The 19,941-nt window shown below is 40.4% G+C and overlaps 1 protein-coding gene and 1 long non-coding RNA gene across 10 annotated transcripts in view; both read left to right on the top strand.

Annotated features, from left to right (window-relative positions):
- Positions 1–19,941, top strand: part of LOC307142142 — a 576,947-nt gene that overhangs the window by 389,317 nt on the left and 167,689 nt on the right. The window lies entirely within an intron of this gene.
- The window catches only part of kcnma1a (potassium large conductance calcium-activated channel, subfamily M, alpha member 1a), a gene marked incomplete at its 3' end in the record, with an annotated part of 226,952 nt that overhangs the window by 67,445 nt on the left and 139,566 nt on the right, over positions 1–19,941 (top strand). For all 9 annotated transcript variants that reach the window (XM_079842703.1, XM_079842701.1, XM_079842702.1 and 6 more), the window contains exon 2: positions 1,712–1,879. In XM_079842703.1, coding sequence (XP_079698829.1) covers positions 1,712–1,879 — 168 coding nt within the window. The remainder of the gene's footprint in view (positions 1–1,711; positions 1,880–19,941) is intronic.

The raw sequence follows: 19,941 nt of genomic DNA, 5'->3' as shown, positions 1-19,941 counted from the left end.
ACTCGTCGTATACTCGTCGTAGAAGTGAGAAGGAAACAACGCAAGATCACACATGCGTCAGATTGGAGTTCTCGCGCGAGACTGGTATTGTTATTAAAAATATAGACGTCAGTGCAGAAACTTGCGGTCCAAATTGTCCGTGCGCTGATTTGCAGCAAAAAGGACAAAAATAAAAATGGCAGAGGAAATGGTTGGGGAGACACAGGGAGCATACTGATATTCTGGTCTTTAACTCCTCCCTAAACCTCCCGCTGTCCTCTATCTTGCTCTCTCATTGGCTGTCGGTCATCGTAGATGTCATTTTCCGTCAGAACACACTTCACACAGCAGGAGTTTGAATTGCGACAAGTCCAGATATTTAGCATGCCAAATATCTCACGGGTGCCGGCGACTCCTCATCTGTGATTCTCTCTGATCACACTGCGTGATTGTCACTCGTGTGCACAAGCACCGATTTGCCTATGATTTCGGGCATTTGTCGCCGATTTCGCAAAACCTGTCGGCGAGTCAAAATCGTGGCTAAAATCGGCCAGTCTGAACTCGGCATAAAACAAACGATCAGAACCGTCACAAGGGCTGTGCCAAGTGTGCGAAAGTAAAAAGCAAAAGTAAAGTGACAGCTAACTTGATGTAAAGCCAATAGTTAAAGTTATTGTTTTGTCCTTCGAAATACTAGTTAAAAGACAGCTAAAAGTGAGACTGCGTATCGTAATGCTGTATTATTCTGCTTGTTAAAAATTTTGCCTATTATGCAGTAATTTACAATATTCCTCTGAGCGTGTGCGTGTGAAAACAACTGTTATGGCGGTTCTCTCGATTAATGTCTGTTTGATTACCGACTGAGAAATAGCTTCAGATGATTCAGTTAGAGAGAGCAGTCAAATGAACATAAGAGGATTCAGAAAGTTTTGCAAACACATTTGACCGGTTCATACTTTAGAACATTTATTAAAGCGCCAATGTGTGTGCAGTTCAGTTAAACAGCTGTTAAATGGAATATATGAAGCGTAGCAAACTAAAAAATCCACTACACAAACAACAAACACTACAATTAAAATCACTACAGCAACAGTAGACCTCCATCACTATAGTCACCAGTTGTTTTTGTCATTTGTAGTGATCTATTTACTTCTCATTTCTGTAGCTTTCGGCAGTATGTAAAAATATAGGCTACCTCTGATTTCTTGTCATATTTATACAGTCAATCTAACAAATCTAAGCAAAGCTTTTTACCGTTTTAGATGCGTTTTGTGTGCTTTTCGTGGCATTCACGCTGAAAACCAGTGCTGCCACTTTTTGCCACTCAGTGGGCATAACCGCAGTCACTCCGGTCGATGGTGCATTTGCTTTATGTATTTCCCCGGCGTCGAAATCAGGCACATATAAATGTCAGGAAACACGATCCTGGCTGCATGTCAATATCCATGGATCACTGGATCTTTGGTGAACTTATATCGAGTCCAAACTTTTATTCAAACTGAAAATTGTTTGTTTTACTCGCTTTCGCAGTTTCACCTATTAACTACAGTCTACTTTTAATATATTAAAATGCCTTACAAGACTTCTGTGAAGTGTTTTTTTTTTTTTTTTTTGATGACTCAACTGGCTTGTTTTGTATTTTAAATGAATTTGAATAAAATATCATCAAAACCACCTAAATTTTCCACAACTGTCCTGTTGCTTACTTTTCTGCCTTTGTGCTTTTTTCCAGGAGGCACAGAAGGTGAATAACCCTATGAACAGTCAGGCTGATGGCCCACCGAAGATCCTGAATGAAAAAGAAGCTGAGGCCCCAGCCAGTGAGGTGGGCTGGATGACCTCAGTCAAAGACTGGGCGGGGGTCATGATCTCTGCGCAGACCCTTACCGGCAGAGTTCTGGTGAGACGGCAACACACACCCACTAAAGCTTCACTTGATGCCCACACGCTCCCTCACACCCCTTCACAGTCACATTCAGAGCACCGGATATTTATTAATTTTTACTAAGGATATTTTTTCTCACTGATTACTTCAAATTGATACCTGACAAAACATTTGGGCTATGCTATGACACAATTAGGACACTGCTGATGACATTTTCTGTTCTTGTACGCATCTGTCAGACTAAGCCATACATCTGACTTTAGAGGTCAAGCTTATACCCAGATGATTTACGGGTGTTTTGTTGAAATACAGTCTCATTAGCATGCCTCGTGCAATAAAGGGCTTTTGGGAGAGCAGTACTACTGAACAGTGACTTGTGTGGGTGGCGCTCATCATCGCAGCTGTTAGTGCCTGCACTGTGCTAGACACGGACAGGTCAATTAACTATGAACAATTGAGTCAATTTACCACATAATGAAGATCATTTACTTTGGGAACGTTATGCGAATGAGAGCAGTCCTAATTTTATGACCTTCAGCAAATTATGGATGAAATCCATTTTGCTTTGTGGTTTTCCACTCTGGTGTGCATTTCTGAAATGTTTAACCCCATACTCCAGTAGCTTTATGTCCTTCCTTTATTGTGATTTGAATATTGTGCTCCCAGTTCTGCATCTGGTGGGGTGAGTGCTGGCCCTTAGTAGACTGGTCCAGTCTAGTGTTTCTCTTTCAGTAAATTACTAATCTTTAATGGGCCGTTCACACTGACAGCAATTAAATCACTGAAGGATCACCAAGTGTTGCGGTCGCCATTAGACATTCCTACTCGACTAGTGACTAATTGTATCAGCAGACTATGAAATTAACTTCATTAACCACAGTGGCTGGTTCATGAATGCCCAGTTTTACCAGCCATTTCTTTTTTGCTTTTTTTTCCCCCAATTGAAATATTCAACTCCATTCAGAGCACCTCCTAAATATGGTTTTCATTTGGAGTGTACACAATAATGGTGGGGTAATATTACAGACATTTTGGCGAAAAAGATCTATTGACAATCATGTAGGGGATTTACAGTTAACGACCCAAGGACCAAATATGATGAATGAAGTCTAGAGATGCAATCAATTGAAGAAAAATTTCCTGAAGAATAGTTTGCAGTTTCATCAGCAGAAGTCAGCTTCAACACTCAGCAAGGAGTTTGTAGGCCGCTCTTCGTACACACTCATTACAGGAGCAATTATACTCTCACACAATCACTAGGCTACGTCGTCACGTCAGGTGGAATGATTCTGATTGGTTAAGACACAGATAAACATAAAAAATGTCCAGTGAGGTCACCAATCTAAGTTTCCAGGCTCCATCAAATGGTCATTCCATCTCCCGTCTGCCAGTTGTTCACCTCGTGAACATCAGGTTCCGTACAAAAGGATACCAGAAACACACATGCAGATACACAGCTTCTTCAAGGTTGGAGTTGGTCGAGCTCCAGCTCTGACCAGGAAACTTTCCCAAAACATTCTGATTAGATATAATTTCTCTCAGTAATAGATTCAAACAATATTTTACATTATTCTCTAGTGATTAATGATGACAAGTAAAATAAATGCTTTAACATAAGCTCGAAGAAGTCATTCAAATCATTTAATATTTATATCATATTGAGTAATAACTTGATTAACAACCACTCAAATGATATACATTAAGAGCAGTGGATTCAACAATCCATCCCTTCAGTCAATAGTGTAGTGCTGTATAAAGCTCATTGCTCACACAGTAGTCAATGCAATAAATTCACATGATTAACTAGATCATTTTGCAAAATCGCCGTGGATAAATCTTTCGCCCTTATGCAAAATTCATGATTGCATGGATTTCTATGGAAATGAAAATTTGCCAAACAACATTAAATGTGACCGCACCTTAAAGGCAGGCACGTGTACAGGTAGGGCTCAACCTGTGCAGAGCACATGCCCTTTTTGCCCTTACACTCCGAAGTGCCCTTTTTTTGGTGGTAGTGTTTTTTGTTCCTGCTTCAATAAATCAATAGTTTTGGTAAGTGCATTTGAGTTTGACTTTTGTAAAATGTTAACAATATATTGATAAGTAATACAACCACATTTAATTTGTTTTTGCCACCGAAAAATCATAAATAAGCAAAGGTGCGCCCATAGACCGCCAAGAGCGCCCGCGCTGTTTCCTACTGGAACTTACACAAAGTGACTGAGTGATCCTCGTCATCTAGGTCAAATATATTTTGTAGAAATTTGTTCTTGGATTTATGATTGCTAATACAATTAATTTGTTAACATGTAATAATATCATGGTCGCATGTTTAATTAATTTACGTTGTTGATATATGCACATATACTCTAATTTTTGAATCTCTATACTCTCTCGTTTTCACATGTGTAGTAAAAGATGGTTACAGTAATGTTGTCGTTACATTAAGTGCAAATAGGCCGTCTTTTTCACAGAAGGTCAGGTTGGGTCAGTCAGAATTGCAGAAGACACCATGTAAATGATATCCGTGATAGTGCAGGGGTAAAGCGCATGGCTTGAAGTTTTGACGCAAATTGATCACGGTTCGAATCCGCGTTTTGCCGAACTTGCTCTACTTCATTTTCCCATCACACAGAAATTCAAAAAGGCATTTTTTCCCCCCAATAAAAATAGTGAAAATCTTCAAAAAATGTAAATAAAGCATGTCATGTGTGTTTGATAATAAAGTGTTAAAGGCCTTTGCACACTGAGTCCGAAATTCCCATGCGAAATTTTCGCACGTCAAAAAATAAATTCGACCTCACGTTATGTCAATCACGCTTGCACACTGCCTCTGAAACTTTCGTCCGTCAAAAAAAAAAATCGGAACAGGTTCGATTTTCTGCGTTTTTCGCATCCGTTTTCCCATCTACAGTGCTGATGCCCAACCTAAAACTGCTGGCAATGCTGGTGAATGAATCGCCAGTGCTCCTCAGATACCTACAATTAAATATACAAATATTATTGTATAAAAAATACTACAATATCACAGCTATAATTATAGCACACCAACTCCCTGTAAACCGCGCGCGCGTGTGTGTGTGGGCGCGCGGATCCTAGACATACTGCCAGTCTCTGTTCAGGATTGGAGATTGGTGGTCTTCTTTTTAATATGTGGCTCCAGTATCGCTAGCAAAGCATCAAACGGAGCCACTGACATTCAACTTTGAATCGGTCTGGATCATCCGCAGCTCCTTGATAAGGAGGTGGAAGACGGCATTTTGTGTTGTTTTGCGTTTTTTTTTTGTAACGCATTCATTAATACGCATCGGACTCCGTTGGCAAGGTCTCTGTGCGTGACGAATTTTTCGGATCACGAATACGAAAAAAAGCATGCGAAAATTTCGGACTCAGTGTGCAAAGGCCTTAAGGGGCGGGTGAACAGAGGGGGTGCCCTTTTTCAGTTTCAGCACATGCCCCTCAAAAGGTCTGTGCACGGCCCTGCTTAAAGGGATAGTCCCAAAAATGAAAAATCTGTTACTCTATTACTTTCCTTATTCTGTAGAACATACCACTCTTTGGGTGAACGACGCCTTTAAGGAAAGTTCTTGCAACCTGATGCCACTGACATGAAAAAAGTGAGATTATAGGTGTAAAGTTTTTCCCAATTCCCTTTGAAAATGGCTCTTCAGGATGCTTTGTCACTGAAAATTGAGTGTGAACGTCTCTTAATTCTCAACAATGTAGTCAATATAGCTACAAAATGAATGACATTGGTCACTCTGTTGTTGGGACGTGTGATTGATTCAACGGTGAAATAAACACACAACTGAAATGGCAGTGGTGAGAAAACGGCAGTAAAGAAAGCATCTGATCATAGCGATGTGGATATGTTTGATTCAGCCACAAATATCATAACTGTTATATATACAGTTAACAAATCATAAAAACAGTTATATCATAACAAATATCATAACTGTTATATACTGCAATCAAGACAATTATGTATTCAAGAAATTCATTACAAACAGAATGACGTAGTCACACCGCTCCGCTCTCTCACATGCTCTGGATTGATTACTTAAGTAATCTGAACAAAGATAGTGTTCATGGCTTTACTAGCCAGTTATAATCTTCAATTCTATCCCAGCAGGTTGAGCCAAACACCACGGTGATTGGTGATCACTGTGGTGTGTTTGCTTAAAGCAAAGTGAAACAAATTAAGTGGATCTTTTATTTGGACCCACAGATATGAATGAATGTTATTCCCACGGCTCCATCTAAGCTATTGAGTTCTGTCTAAACAACCTAATGGATTGGATGTACCAGTGGATCATATTTCCTTGTGGTAAATGATGGAAAGTGATAGCTTGGCTGGAATTCATCTCAGAGACACTGTAGCAATGCATACAGTATGTACCACTCAGTCGAAAAACAGTGGTACCATGAAACTAAGCTCTCTGTGCCCTAACGTCCTTATCTACAGATGGAGCTGCATTTGTTTCCGCGCTTCCACATGTCAGTTGTTGTTTTTTCATTGTGTGAGTTTGGAGTGATACTGGAAACGTCCTTAAAGGATTACTTCACTTTAAAATGAAAATTAGCCCATGATTTACTCACCCTCAAGCCATCCTAGGTGTATATGAATTTCTTCTTTCAGATGAACACATATTATAGTTATATTAATAAATATCCTGGCTCTTTCAAGCTTTATAATGGCATTTAAATTGAGTTTGAAGTTCAAAAAAGTGCATCCATCCATCATAAACATACTCCACAGTCCACACGGCTCCGGGGGGTTAATAAAGGCCATCTAAAGCGAATCAATGGGGTTTTGTAAGAAAAATATCCATATTTAAAACTTTATGAAGTAAAATATCTAGCTTCCGCCAGACCGCCTTCCATATTCAACTTACAAAGAAAGTGTAATGCTCTTGCAGTTCAAAACGTCGTGTGGAGTACGCTTATGATGGATGGATGCACTCTTTTTGAGCTGCAAACCCATCACTGCCATTATTAAGCGTGAAAGCGTCAGGATATGTTTTACTTAAACTCGATTGTGTTCGTCAGGAATTAGAAAGTCATATATACCTAGGATGGCGTGTGAGTAAGTAAATCGTGGGAAATTTTCATTTTAAAGTGAGCTAATCCTTTAAGTGTTCTTGGACTGAATTGTGACTTATGAATTGCCTAGAATGATGTGCATGTGTGCTTGTCCTTCTGTGGCCTTCTCCTGCTCACAATAGTGTGAGTGTGAATGTTGTTTCAGGGCTGTGACTGTACCAAAGTAATAATGTCCCAAATCAATGCCACTAAATCAACTGCTCACAAACTTTCATGGGCCAAGAATCTCCCTGCATTCACTGCGCACTTATTTCATTTATTTACATGATTGTCTTTTAATACTGTAAAGCCTGACAAATGAAATAATAGTCAGAAAAAAAGTTTGTGTCTTTTGTTGAGTATCATATTTGATACATCAGACATTTATGACTCATATTGTATATGAGAATATTGAGCTCATACTCGAGGAGGAAAAAAACACCTCAGAGGCCCGAACTGAGCAAAAATATGCAATTTGGTGCAGTTGCTGATATTTATATGGCCAAAAAGTAAGATGAAATTTTGATAGCTTGTATATCTCCAAATAATAATAATGATAATAATTAGGGCTGTGCAATATTGAAGAAAAATGTGATATGCAATACCTATAATAATAATAATGCGATATTCGATATGCGATATGATATTGCTGTGTATAAAATCTGTTTAAATTATATTAAAACAAAATATTTAAAAACTGAGAATACCATTTATGTGTTTCACATTCTTTCTGGGAAAAGAAAGCATCGCTACAACTTTACAACAAATTAATGTCACAAATCTGACTATATAATTTTAACATCATTGTAAACAAACAAAAAATGTAATGCCAATATTTAAATACCAAATACTCTTTGCTTGACTTGGTAATATATAGTTATATCAACCTAAAACTTAACATCAAGAACATCCAGTTAAACAAAGACACCTGGGCTAGGGGTGGATGATTATTTTTGTAACTTTCAGAGAGGCAGCTTGTGCGCACGTTTCGGTGTGTGTCAGAAAGCAGACAGCGCGAGACGGCATGGAGTTGTTTTTCCGCAAGATATTGCATTTAATAACTCTTTTTAATGTCAAGCAAGTCACATAAGTAACAGTCTTGTGCCCAGTCTATTCTCTGCTATATGCGTCGACATTTTTTTTACAATGTTGAAGTTGCCTTTTAAAATCATTCAGATATTGTGTGCCGTTGCGATATGCATATCGCGATGTGTACATATTTCGATTGAGAATTGAGATGATGGACAAATAAACATTCATCAAAAGCCTGATGTATCATATTTGAAATGTCTCTCCTCTCCTCTCCTCTCCTCTCCTCTCCTCTCCTCTCCTCTCCTCTCCTCTCCTCTCCTCTCCTCTCCTCTCCTCTCCTCTCCTCTCCTCTCCTCTCCTCTCCTCTCCTCTCCTCTCCTCTCCTCTCCTCTCCTCTCCTCTCCTCTCCTCTCCTCTCCTCTCCTCTCCTCTCCTCTCCTCTCCTCTCCTCTCCTCTCCTCTCCTCTCATTAAAATAGTTAATAATAGTAAAAGTAATAGTTATAAACAAAGTAGAAAATACAATGTGTGTAATAAATGGTTCATTGAATTGTTTAGTGGCATTTAAATCACAAATTCACATCTGTGTTAATTACCTACAGATAGATTTGCATAGATCTTTTATGTTCAAAGAGGTTAATCGGGTAGAGATGTCTCTGTCAAACACAGGTGGAAGTGACAGTTTTACTTGGCTTCTTTCCGATATGGAGGAGATTTATTAGGAGGCAAAGCCTTCATTAGACCAGAGCTGCACATATCCCCTGAGAATATCATCAATTTCTGCAAACGAGCAATGCTTTCATCAGCCTCTCTCGCACTTTTTTTGTTTTGTTTTGTAAATATTTCTCTCCCTCAGTCAGAGGAACCATCATTTTGAACCAAATCATCATTGTAGCCAATTAGAGTCAAAATATTAAAAGCAAGAAGTAAAATCTAGCTAAACATAATCAGGGCATGTTTTTCACACAGAAAATGATGCTTAATCACAATGCAATTACCAATAAGCATCAATATTTACCATGTATATTTTTGACTAAAAACACAAAAAATGCCACACCGGGACTTTGTGAGCATTTTTGAATGATGAAATTGCACAGCGATGTTGTGCATGTTGCATATGTTGCATTATGGGCCAGTGAGAGTGTGTGAGTTTGTGTGGGCGTCTGTGTTTATGTGCAGCTGTGCTTCAGAGTCCATATGAGCTCTGTGCGTGTATGTATAACGTGTGAATGTGTGTCTGCGTGGGTGAATGTGTGGACTCGTGCCCTCTATCAGGGTTCTTTTTGCAGCTTAAAATCGCAATGAGCATCCGTGAATGCCGAGCCCTGCTGGTAACCATAGCAACATCAGTTTACCTTGGCTCTGTCATTATGATGTGCAGAACTGGCAAGCTGTTGGGATTCTCAGCGAAATTAAGAGAATGACAAGAAAGATGTCGGTGACGAGCACATGTCCGGGCAGGTAGGTAATGTATTATGCGGGGTGACATTGTGAAAATGAAGCCTGGAGCACATACTCTCGTTCATTAGGGTTGCCTGATGACTTTGAGGGTGCTAACATGTCAGGTGTTTCCCGATGGGAATAATTTAATTACAAGATCTATCACAATCCACCTACTGCAGTTTAGCTGTCTCTCCTCGGGCAGCGCTGAATTATGGTTGGCAAAATGAGTGTCGTTCTTCCATCTTTGACACTTGCAGTCTTATGTAAATGATGGACAGCTGGCGATGGTATATGCGGTGGTATGGTTTGAACAACATTTTACCCTCAGCACATCATGCATCATTGGTCAATATATGGGCGTCACATCAGTCAGCGACACTTAGTAATAACCTTTGTGGTGCTGGCAGGATTAATATTTTAGACGAATGTCCCCATATGCTCAAAAAAGCAGCCTCTCTTTTGTATTTGTCAGTTTTCTTCTTCCGCCATAGTGTTAAGCCATACGCTGGGCTCCCAGATGGCTGATGCAGCATGTCATATATCTGCCTCTTCTCATCCATTGCACTAAAACATCATCAGACACCTAAACAAGAATTTGGTTTTGTCATAATGGATTACTTAGTGGCAGGCTTGTTCTGTAAATGTGATTTATCTCTCTCTCTGCCTGTGCGTGGGCGGCATGGACCGGAATAACAAAGACTCGGCAGCTGCTGATCAGAGACCAGTTCGGCTTTCTGTCTTTTAATGGCAGAAGATGGGATTTCGTTAATTGAAGCTTAGCAACAGCTCCCCAATGAGTCGTTTCATACCTTTTCTTATTGGTCTAAGTGGCTCTTTATTCACCCGGACGGCTTTATTGGCTGTTCTGGGAGGCATGGATTATGTCAGGGCTTGCGTTCTCTGAAAGTTTCCTGTTCACTCTGACACCAGAGGGCTCACTATGAAATGAGAACGTTAGCCTCAGAGGAAATTACACAAGTCTCCACCCACAGGAAGTGTGACTAAAACCCCAGCTGCTACTTGGCATGGAAGCACAATGAAGGGCAAATGTCTGGCGCTTTAGAGGTTAGATGAAATCTATAGACTGGTCTGGTCACACAAGTCGAGTGACACAATAATCGGTCACACTTTATATTAGGTATGTCCTTCATTACTATACACTATATTGTGAAACTTTTGCTGCTGAGGTGGGATGCGGGTAAGGTTAGGGACAGGTTTGATGGTATGGGTAGGTTAAATGGTGGGTTACGGTGTAAGATAAGGGTCAGCAGTGTAATTATAGATGTAATTACAGAAATTAGTTACAGCTGTAATTAGGGATGTCACAAGTACCGGTACTTCGGTACCAAGTCGGTAAAATTGTGAATTTTAAATTTTAAAATACCAGCATTTCTGTAGTATCGGTACTACAGAACGCAGCTGCGTTCAGTCGCTTCCGTCTTTATCTAAGCGCAGGGCTCCAGACTGTTGCCAAAAAACAAAACAAAAAAAACAAAAAACATATATATATATACTTGTGTCTGTGAATATTAAACAGCAAAATACTATTTAAATATTAATCCTGCATGTTCTGCATCTCTGTGGGAATGACGGGCGCGGAGCGGTTTTATTTGCTGCTCGTGCGCGCGCGCATTAGCCTCTGCCGTGTCACTATATGAGGACATGAACGCATAAGCCGTCACTTCCCGTCAAAATAAAAGTTTGGTTTAACTTGAAGAAATTGACAGAAATATATTAGGCTACTGTTGTACAGTATATTTAGCTATGCAGTGACATTCTATACATTTTTGGCATAAAAATTTCAAAATGACATCACTTTATTAATAATTGTCACTTTTTGTGGCTATTGTAGTACATTGACCAACAATGAAACATAAGCAGCGATGGAACCACCGGCTTCTCCTGAAGTTTTACCTTTGCGCAGGCAGAAATGCCCATCCCTCGATTGCCCTATTGTCTGTAATTCTGTTCAACATGCCCTAACAGGTGCAGAAAAGCCATGTGGCCTGTATTTTGCTCATGCCTCCAGCCCCCCACTGGGAACTCTGGGAACAGGTCTGGGTATGTGAGCCACCTGTGCAGGAGAGGCTGTAGACGTGCGAAGGGAACAGACTTTCACCACTACGTGGCGTGGGAGAGAGAGACAGAGGAATGTGCTGTGTCAGTTAACAGCCCCCTAATGACTTCTAGGCTTCTGACCCCTGCACATAAATACCCACCAGACTTACCAAACATAGCCTTGACCACAGACTCGGCTCTATTGCTGGACTTTAGGCATCTCTTTAGATTCAGCCTGCACATCCATACGGTTCCGTAGCGGGAGACTGGCAGAGATGGAGTGTGCGTCTGGGTTCATAATTATGAGTTCCCATGGAGGGCATTTCTAATTTGGAGTTAATCTTTTGCTGCCAGAAAACTTGTCAATGGGGGCAACAGCTGTCATTGCAGGAAGAAATGAGTCAAAACAACAACATTAATGACAAAGCCATCAATCCCATGTGAAGCGTGACATTGAGAATTTGCCGTGTAATTATCTGCTACATAAAACACATTTTTCCTCCCACCTGTAGTCCGGAAACGTGATTAAGACAAAGCCTCATACTCTGTCCTATATTATGATGGGAATATAGTGTTCACATGGCAGCACATTGGATATACCTCACATATTGAGGGTTTGTTTTAAACCCTTCAGTCTAGATGATTTCAATGTAAAAGGGGTACTTCGCCATTGGAGAAATGGGCTTTTAATAAAACGTGTCTGCCTATACAGTAGAAAGGGGATTTTTATATAGGCAGTGGCTAAAGGCAGCAAGGAATCTTAAATATCGAGAGAACGCCACTAAGGAAAATCTGAAAAACCTCAGTGTTTGTAGTCAACATTTCAACCTGGATGTCCATGAACAGTGTTTTAGGCTAAATGGAGTCAGTTCCGCCCAATCCCCAGAAGCAAGACGCCATTGGGCACGGATAAGAAAGCTGTTGCCATAGTGTTCCATTTTTACCATAATGCTGTTTAAAGAATATACATAGTACAATTCCATTTTTCTGTGATAAACCGATCCTTACAATAATTGTTCTGTTATTAACACACTGTCGATCCGACTGTCCGTAGGTGGGACACAAAAATGCGGAAGTGTGATCTGTAGTTTTCACGCAAGTATATTTGCTGATAAATAAATGTGAATTTCTCGGTCCAGGTAACACGGAGAATGAGTTTAATCAGTGAAGATACATTTGAAGTGAAAAGGAATTTCAGATTAAAGTTTGAAGTTATGTAAATAAAGTTATGAAGGTTTATTTCAAATGTGGTGATATATCGGAAGTCAGAACAACATGCTGGAACTCATTCGTTTTCAGCAGAGAGTAATACGGGAGCTGCATGCATGTAATTACGATCATATGTATATTTAGAATTTTTGGGATCCAATGTGAGTTTTCGGATATGTTAAAATATTTAAACTTTTGCAGCTAGACCGCATGCGACCGCTCATACAGCTGTTTTGTATTCTTATCAAAACTATGAGATTCGTGAAGGTCAAAGCGAGAATTACCAATGTTCTTCCACTGCAATGTTATTCTTTAAACACAATTATTCATAACCGCCCATTTTACAGACTTAAGGCCAATGTTTTTCTTGACGTTTTTCGGCGCGTCTTGAGTGTTCACACCCAAGTGATTTTAACTGGCGATGCGTCAGGTGAACGTGCAAATTCAGTAGATGGCGCTCCCGGGACCCAAGGTGGTGCCGCAGCACTTTACGCTTCTGACACTCGCTTGTCACACAGAAGAAGAAGAGAGACCGTATTTACGTGCTTGCCAAAACCATAGACATATTATGTCTATGGCCAAAACCATTCACACACTTATTGCTAACTGGCAAGCAGCATTAGCAGCTCATCTTCTTCTTTGTCTACTTACTTCTTCTTTGTTGTATCAATGTGTGCGCGGCAAGACCGTTTTGTGCTTGAGCCACCAAGTTGTGTTTTACTGTCACTTCAGCAGCTCCAGGCACGTGAACAAAAGTGCCGATCTCATTGGTCGCCCAGTTTTTAACGCGCCGCATCAAAATAAAAAAACGAAAGGCGCTATACGTTGCGATAAATGCGCACGAAAATTGTCCCGGTATGAACAGGCCTTTAGGGCCAGATTTACTAAAAGTTTACGCCAGAGCAAACCCTCTTTTGGAGTTAAAAAAACTACTGTCAGGATTTATTAAAGACACGCAGTGAAAAACTTGCGCTGAAAAGGTGTGGACAGAGTTATTTTTGCGGCTGAACTTATTGCATATGCATTTGTAAGAGTTTCCCTTTCAGACGCAAAATTTATGGGAGGAGAGTATTTAAATGAATCATGCAAGGTGATTTACTAAGATTTGCGCTAGTCAATTTACTGATGTTTGCGCCATTATTTACCGGCCAAAAAAAGCATAACTTTTAAACCAAGTCAAGTCAACTTTATTTATATAGCACTTTTTACAATGCAGATTGTTTCAAAGTAGCTTCACAGTGTTAAACAGGAAAATAATGCAACAGAATTTGATTCGGCTGTACCGCCACTCTGGAGAAACCAGACGCTAACTGGTACATTGCGTTGGTCATGATGGAAATTATCCGGCTACATCTGTTTTCTTTTATTTGCACATCGTCAGTAGATCACGCGCAGAACTTTCCACTCCCATCGGAACTTTTTTGGAATTGCGCTCTCATGCTAATTTGCCCAGTTTAGTAAATCTGTCCCATAATATCTACATTTACATTTACGTTTACATTTATGCATTTAGCAGACGCTTTTATCCAAAGCGACTTACAACTTGGGGGTACAATAAGCGATTGGTCATGAAGAGTCGAGTGAGCGCAACAAGTGCCTGAAATACTTAGTCCGTGTACATTTCTCAGTGTAGCACAGGCTAGAGTAGGGAGGGAAAAGGGAAGAAAGAGGATTTTTTTTTTTTAAGAGGTTACGTGCTCACGGAAGAGATGAGTTTTTAGTTGACTTTTGAATGTTGTCAACGAATCAGCGTTTCGGATGGCGGTGGGAAGATCGTTCCACCAGCTGGGAACGTTGAATGAAAATGTTCTGGAAAGGGATTTTTTGCCTTTCTGTGATGGTACCACAAGCCTTCGCTCCTTAGCTGAACGAAGGCTTCTGGTGGGGGTGTGGAGTCGTAGAATCGAGTCAAAGTATGCAGGAGCTGAGCGCGTGGTGGCTCTGTAGGCAAGCGCCAGCGCCTTAAACTTGATGCGAGCAGCGAGTGGTAGCCAGTGCAGAGAGATGAAGAGTGGTGTGACGTGGGTCCTTTTGGGCTCGTTGAAGACAAGACGTGCCTCTGCATTCTGGATCATTCGAAGTGTTTGGATTGCACAATAGGGGAGTCCAGCCAGAAGCGCATTGCAGTAGTCAAGTCTGGAAATTACCAGGGCCTGGACAAGAAGCAGTGTTGCGTGCTCTGTTAGGAACGGTCTGATCTTCCTGATGTTGTAGAGCGCAAACCTGCACGAGCGAGCTGTCTTGGCAATGTGTTCTCTGAAGGACAACTGGTCATCAAATGTAACTCCCAAGATTTCTGACTGACTTTGAAGGGGAAATCAGGGATGTACCTAACTGGATGGTGAAGTCATGTTGCATAGTGGGACTGGCAGGGAAGATGAGGAACTCAGTCTTTGCCAGGTTGAGCTGTAGGTGATTTTTACACATCCATGCAGAGATGTCAGCCAGACAGCTGGAGATTCTTGCAGCTACTGTGGGGTCTTCTGGTTGGAATGAAAGGTAGAGCTGAGTGTCATCAGCATAGCAGTGATATGAGAAGCCATGTGCCTGTATGATGGGACCCAATGAAGTAGTGTAAATGGAGAAAAGGAGAGGTCCAAGCACTGAGCCCTGAGGAACCCCCGTGGTCAGTTGATGTGCTTGAGATTCCTCTCCTCTCCAGGCAACCTTGAAAGACCTACCTGTGAGATAAGACTCAAACCAATGGAGCGGAGTCCCTGTGTTGCCCAGTGATGAGAGGGTGGACAGAAGAATCTGATGATTGACCGTGTCCAAGGCAGCAGATAGATCAAGGAGGACGAGGACTGATGATATGGACTCAGCTTTAGCTATCCGCAGGGCTTCAGTGACCGACAGTAGTGCAGTCTCTGTGGAGTGGCCCCTTTTGAAACCAGATTGGTTAACGTCCAGCTGATTATTCTGTGAGAGGAAGGACGAAACCTGGTTGAAAACAACTCGTTCAAGAGTTTTTGCTATGAATGGTAGGAGAGAGACAGGTCTGTCGTTATCTATGAGTGATGAGTTTAATGGGGGTTTCTTAAGCAGTGGAGTTACCAGAGCCTGCTTGAAAGTGGTAGGGAAAGTGCCGGTGCAGAGAGATGTGTTGATGATGTGTGTGAGTGCTGGTAGGAGTGTAGGAGAGATGGTTTGAAGGAGGTGTGAGGGAATGGGATCAAGAGGACAGGTGGTAGGATGACTGGAGAGGAGAAGTTTAGATACTTCTGCCTCAATATCTGAAATAATTGTTATATATTTTTAAGTTGATTATCCCTAAAAAGCTACCATGCTTTTCTTTCAGACATATTAGTGGTTATTTGTTTTGTTTGGATATATTTATACATTCATTTTGTCATGGTGAAAAGGCGGAAGTTAACGGCTGCTTCACAAACAATTTGAAAGCTCCATGCGACTGCCACTAGGGGAAATTTGCCAGAAAAGGCAATTATCAAAATTTGTGTTCTTTTAGTTTTATTATCTACATGCTGAATTGATTGGCCAAGATGTTGCATTTTGTGGTAATTCTCATAGTACAAAGCTGTGACAGCATTTCATTTACTCAGTCAAAACTTACACAAAAGTTTACCCTTATTCTCTTGCTGCCTTGCAGCAATTTAGACAGGATGAAAATGAATGCTAATTAAGTTTTTTTAAATTGTTTATAAAATAGAGAGCAAAGTTATCCAGTGCTAGGGTGGGGAAATACATTTCTCTTTGTTTTCAAAGACAGCACTCAGACGGGATCAGGTTAGCATAATTCAATACTCGTTTGTTTCTCCCGCAGAACTAATTTTCAGGCTGGAGGAAAAATCTCGTTTGAGATGAAGGGATGAGAGGAATGGAGCTCCTAACACACCACCGCAGAAATAACACTCCTCCAGAGAGCACAGTCACGCCTTGTGCATAACACCACTCACAGCAAGCAAACACAAAGCATTCAGCTTTCCCCAGTCAAGAGATTCAGTACATGAGAAATAAAACCCATCCTCTGTTTCCAATGTTTGCTACAATTCACTGGTTCGATAAATGTGTTTAGAGTGACATGGGATGAAATAACCTCTTCAGGCTGTGCTGCTACTGACAACCGTATGCAGTGACACTTCAAAGTCTTCTGCTTCCACCGTGATGCGAGAAACTCTCCGAATTCATTTGTATCGCCATCATTCGTCAGAACGATCGATGGCAATTCAATCCTGCATTGATCTCAGGCCTGTTCTCCGTGATGAATTGCTGTTTGTGTATGAAAACAGAAGAGATGGGGTGTGGTCAGTGACAGCCCTGTGCTGCAGTCGCTCTGGGGTTAGAGCCTCTCGAACGGTCCAGAACTCGCACAGTGTACGCCTGCCTTAACTGTATTCAGGACATTGATTGATTGATTTTTTTATGCTTCTCATTCAATATCTAAATCTTTATTTTCTTAACTCATTGCATTACATTATATGCAAATCTTGCTGGCAAAAGTATTCACAACTATGCAAATGTTTAAGAAACAGTAAATTTAGCCTTCTCTACATTCACAATTCATGTGAAAGCATTTAATTTAATGACAAGTCGACTATTTTTGCAAAGAACTACACATTTAAATGTTTTTTTTTTCTTGCAGCCAAAACTTTAAATCAAAATTTGGCAGAGCAAATAATTAGTACCGTGCATATTATAGTATACAGTTTAGAACTGTTTTGACATATATGAAGAATATACTGTGAAATATTTTTAGGCTTGGCTGCTGCAGTGATATTATGCAAAGGACTATAATATGATATGATGTAATATATACTATAATAACATACAAGCCTCACTTTCATTACAGGAAATGCTAACTACTTTTGGTCCAAGAAAGCATGATGTCATGTAATGTATCTGTGGACAGTAAAGTAGAGACATGTCCGCTGTGGATTACTGCAGGATGAAAGCAGGCAGAATGGGATTTGGAACGGTTTGAGACTCTGGAGTGCAGTGTCAGTTCAAAGCAGTTCATGTGAGAGGATGGAATACAGGCTCACAAACAGCTTCATGTGACTGCCTCATATAGACTGTATAACACTGAACATCCATCCATCCATCGTTCCAACCACCCATCGTTCCATCCATCCATCTTTCAATTCATCCATTCCTTGTTCTATCCATCCATCCATCATCACCCCATCCTTTGTAATGTATGCAGAGAGATAGGAAGAGAGATCTTCTGTGTTGCTTCATTAGTTTCAGTTGGCTAACTTTAGCATTGCTTTTTTTGTCTCAATTTGTACAAATTAATGATTTCCATGCCACTCTCATTATGAGCTGTCGTAATTAAGAAGCTGTGACTCATGCTCCAGCATTTATTCCTTGATTCATTAGACAACCATCTCTCCAATCTCTTCTGAACAGAGCTGAAGCCTGTGGCAGCCATACTGGGATAGATTAGCCTCTTTTCCATTTGATCCTTTGAAAGGTCAGAAGATAAGACGCATCTCAGGGCCACCCAGCTGCAGCCCGTCACACACATACAAGTACAGACACACACACACACACACACACACACACACACACACACACACACACACACACACACACACACACACACACACACACACACACACACACACACACACACACACACACACACACACACACACACACACACACACACACACACACACACACACACACACACACACACACTTGTGCTAATGTCAAATAGGAGACAACAGACTGGTTTATCTGACATTTAACCCCCTCTTTTTATCTTAATGTTTTGGGAATCAATCAATAGTGTTTACTCACAAAATGGGGGCATTGGTGTTAGGTCCTGCTTAATTTCTCATATCAAAGAGACAGATACTCTCATAAACTATCCATCTTTCAGATATCTATTTGTGCAAAAGTTCATCTGCCTATTAAAATGGCTGTTATCTTAGAGTCAGTGGACACAAGGCTGAGCTTTAATTTGACTTTTATAACCCTTCTGTTTCAAGAGACTGTTAAGTAAAACCGACAGCGTGCCCTTTATTGTTTATTCTGTGGTTATTCAAGACCACTTAGCTAATTACAATGTTCCAGGTTTTCCATGTGCAAAGAAACCATGGCTATTAGATAATTAAAACAAGCCTCTCAGACTCTTGGTTAAAGAAAAATAATGATTTCTCATATTCAAAATGCTATTTATGCTCGGCCAAGATGTCCAGGGCCATGATTTGCATGGCGTTTGATACTGTCTATTAAATTTAGCTCTTGACTCTATGGATTCAGTGCCATTGACCCATGAATATATGGTGACTGTGCAAGTATCCTGTAGGCATTGTATTGAAGCAGACATGATTTGATGGTTAAAATGCCATTTTAATTATTATTAATTTAATAAGTCAAGTAACCCTCAAGTAATGGTTATTTTGGATGGCATTTATCTAGGCACCAAGCCCAAATTTGACATTAGCTCTGCGATTTGTCATAGCGTGGTACTATTTCTTTTTGTAGAATGCCTCTGGGATCGGCGAACACGCCGCCGTGTTTTAGTGGATGTTTTTCAAATGGCAGCAAAATTGACTTAAAGAGGTAAAAGCAATACATAATTTGAAATTCGAATAAAGGACTACTTTTATTTGTTCACTTACAATCAAAACAAAACATTGTGCTTTTGTAAAATATATAAAAAACGGTGTGCTTACTGCCGTCTCGGTCTCCGTGAACTTTTTCCTGGAGTGCATCACAAAAATGAAACAAAACTCAGCGAGTGCACACAGACATAAGCAATATATCTATAGAAACATGTTGAATGTTAATTCTACCTTTTTCCAAACAAGTTTATACTCTCATACTCCAAAAAGCACCATGAAAGTAGTCTGTATGACTTAAGTACTATGTTCAAAGTTTAATAACTTCTGAAGTTATTAGACTTGGTTCTATCTATCAGTTGTTGATTGGATTTTGAGATGTGGGTGTTGTGCTCAAAACTGGAGGCAGATAAGCGCGAGCTTGCAGAAGCAGAGCATTTGCAGTTAGAAAATAGGGTGAATTTTAATTCTTTCTTCCATATGAATTTTGCTTAAAGAGAGGTTGAAAAACATGAAGTCAAGCAAATGACGACAAGTTTCAAGTTTGAGTGAGCTATCCCTTTAAGTTTGTGTTCACATATGTGGGAATGTTCTGTTCTTTCTCTCCATTTTATTTTTCTGTATCTTACTAAAGGGCTTGGCTCCCTTTTCAGACAATGCAATTTGCAAGACCTGTTTCTTGTTTTGCTATCAGAGGCGAAGAACTGGAAACGAGAACTGTCTG

This window comes from Gobio gobio, assembly GCF_949357685.1.
Source record: "Gobio gobio genome assembly, chromosome: 18".
Classification (NCBI taxonomy): Eukaryota; Metazoa; Chordata; class Actinopteri; order Cypriniformes; family Gobionidae; genus Gobio; species Gobio gobio.
Note: the sequence above shows the minus strand (reverse complement) of the source record. Positions and strands in the feature narration are given on the sequence as shown.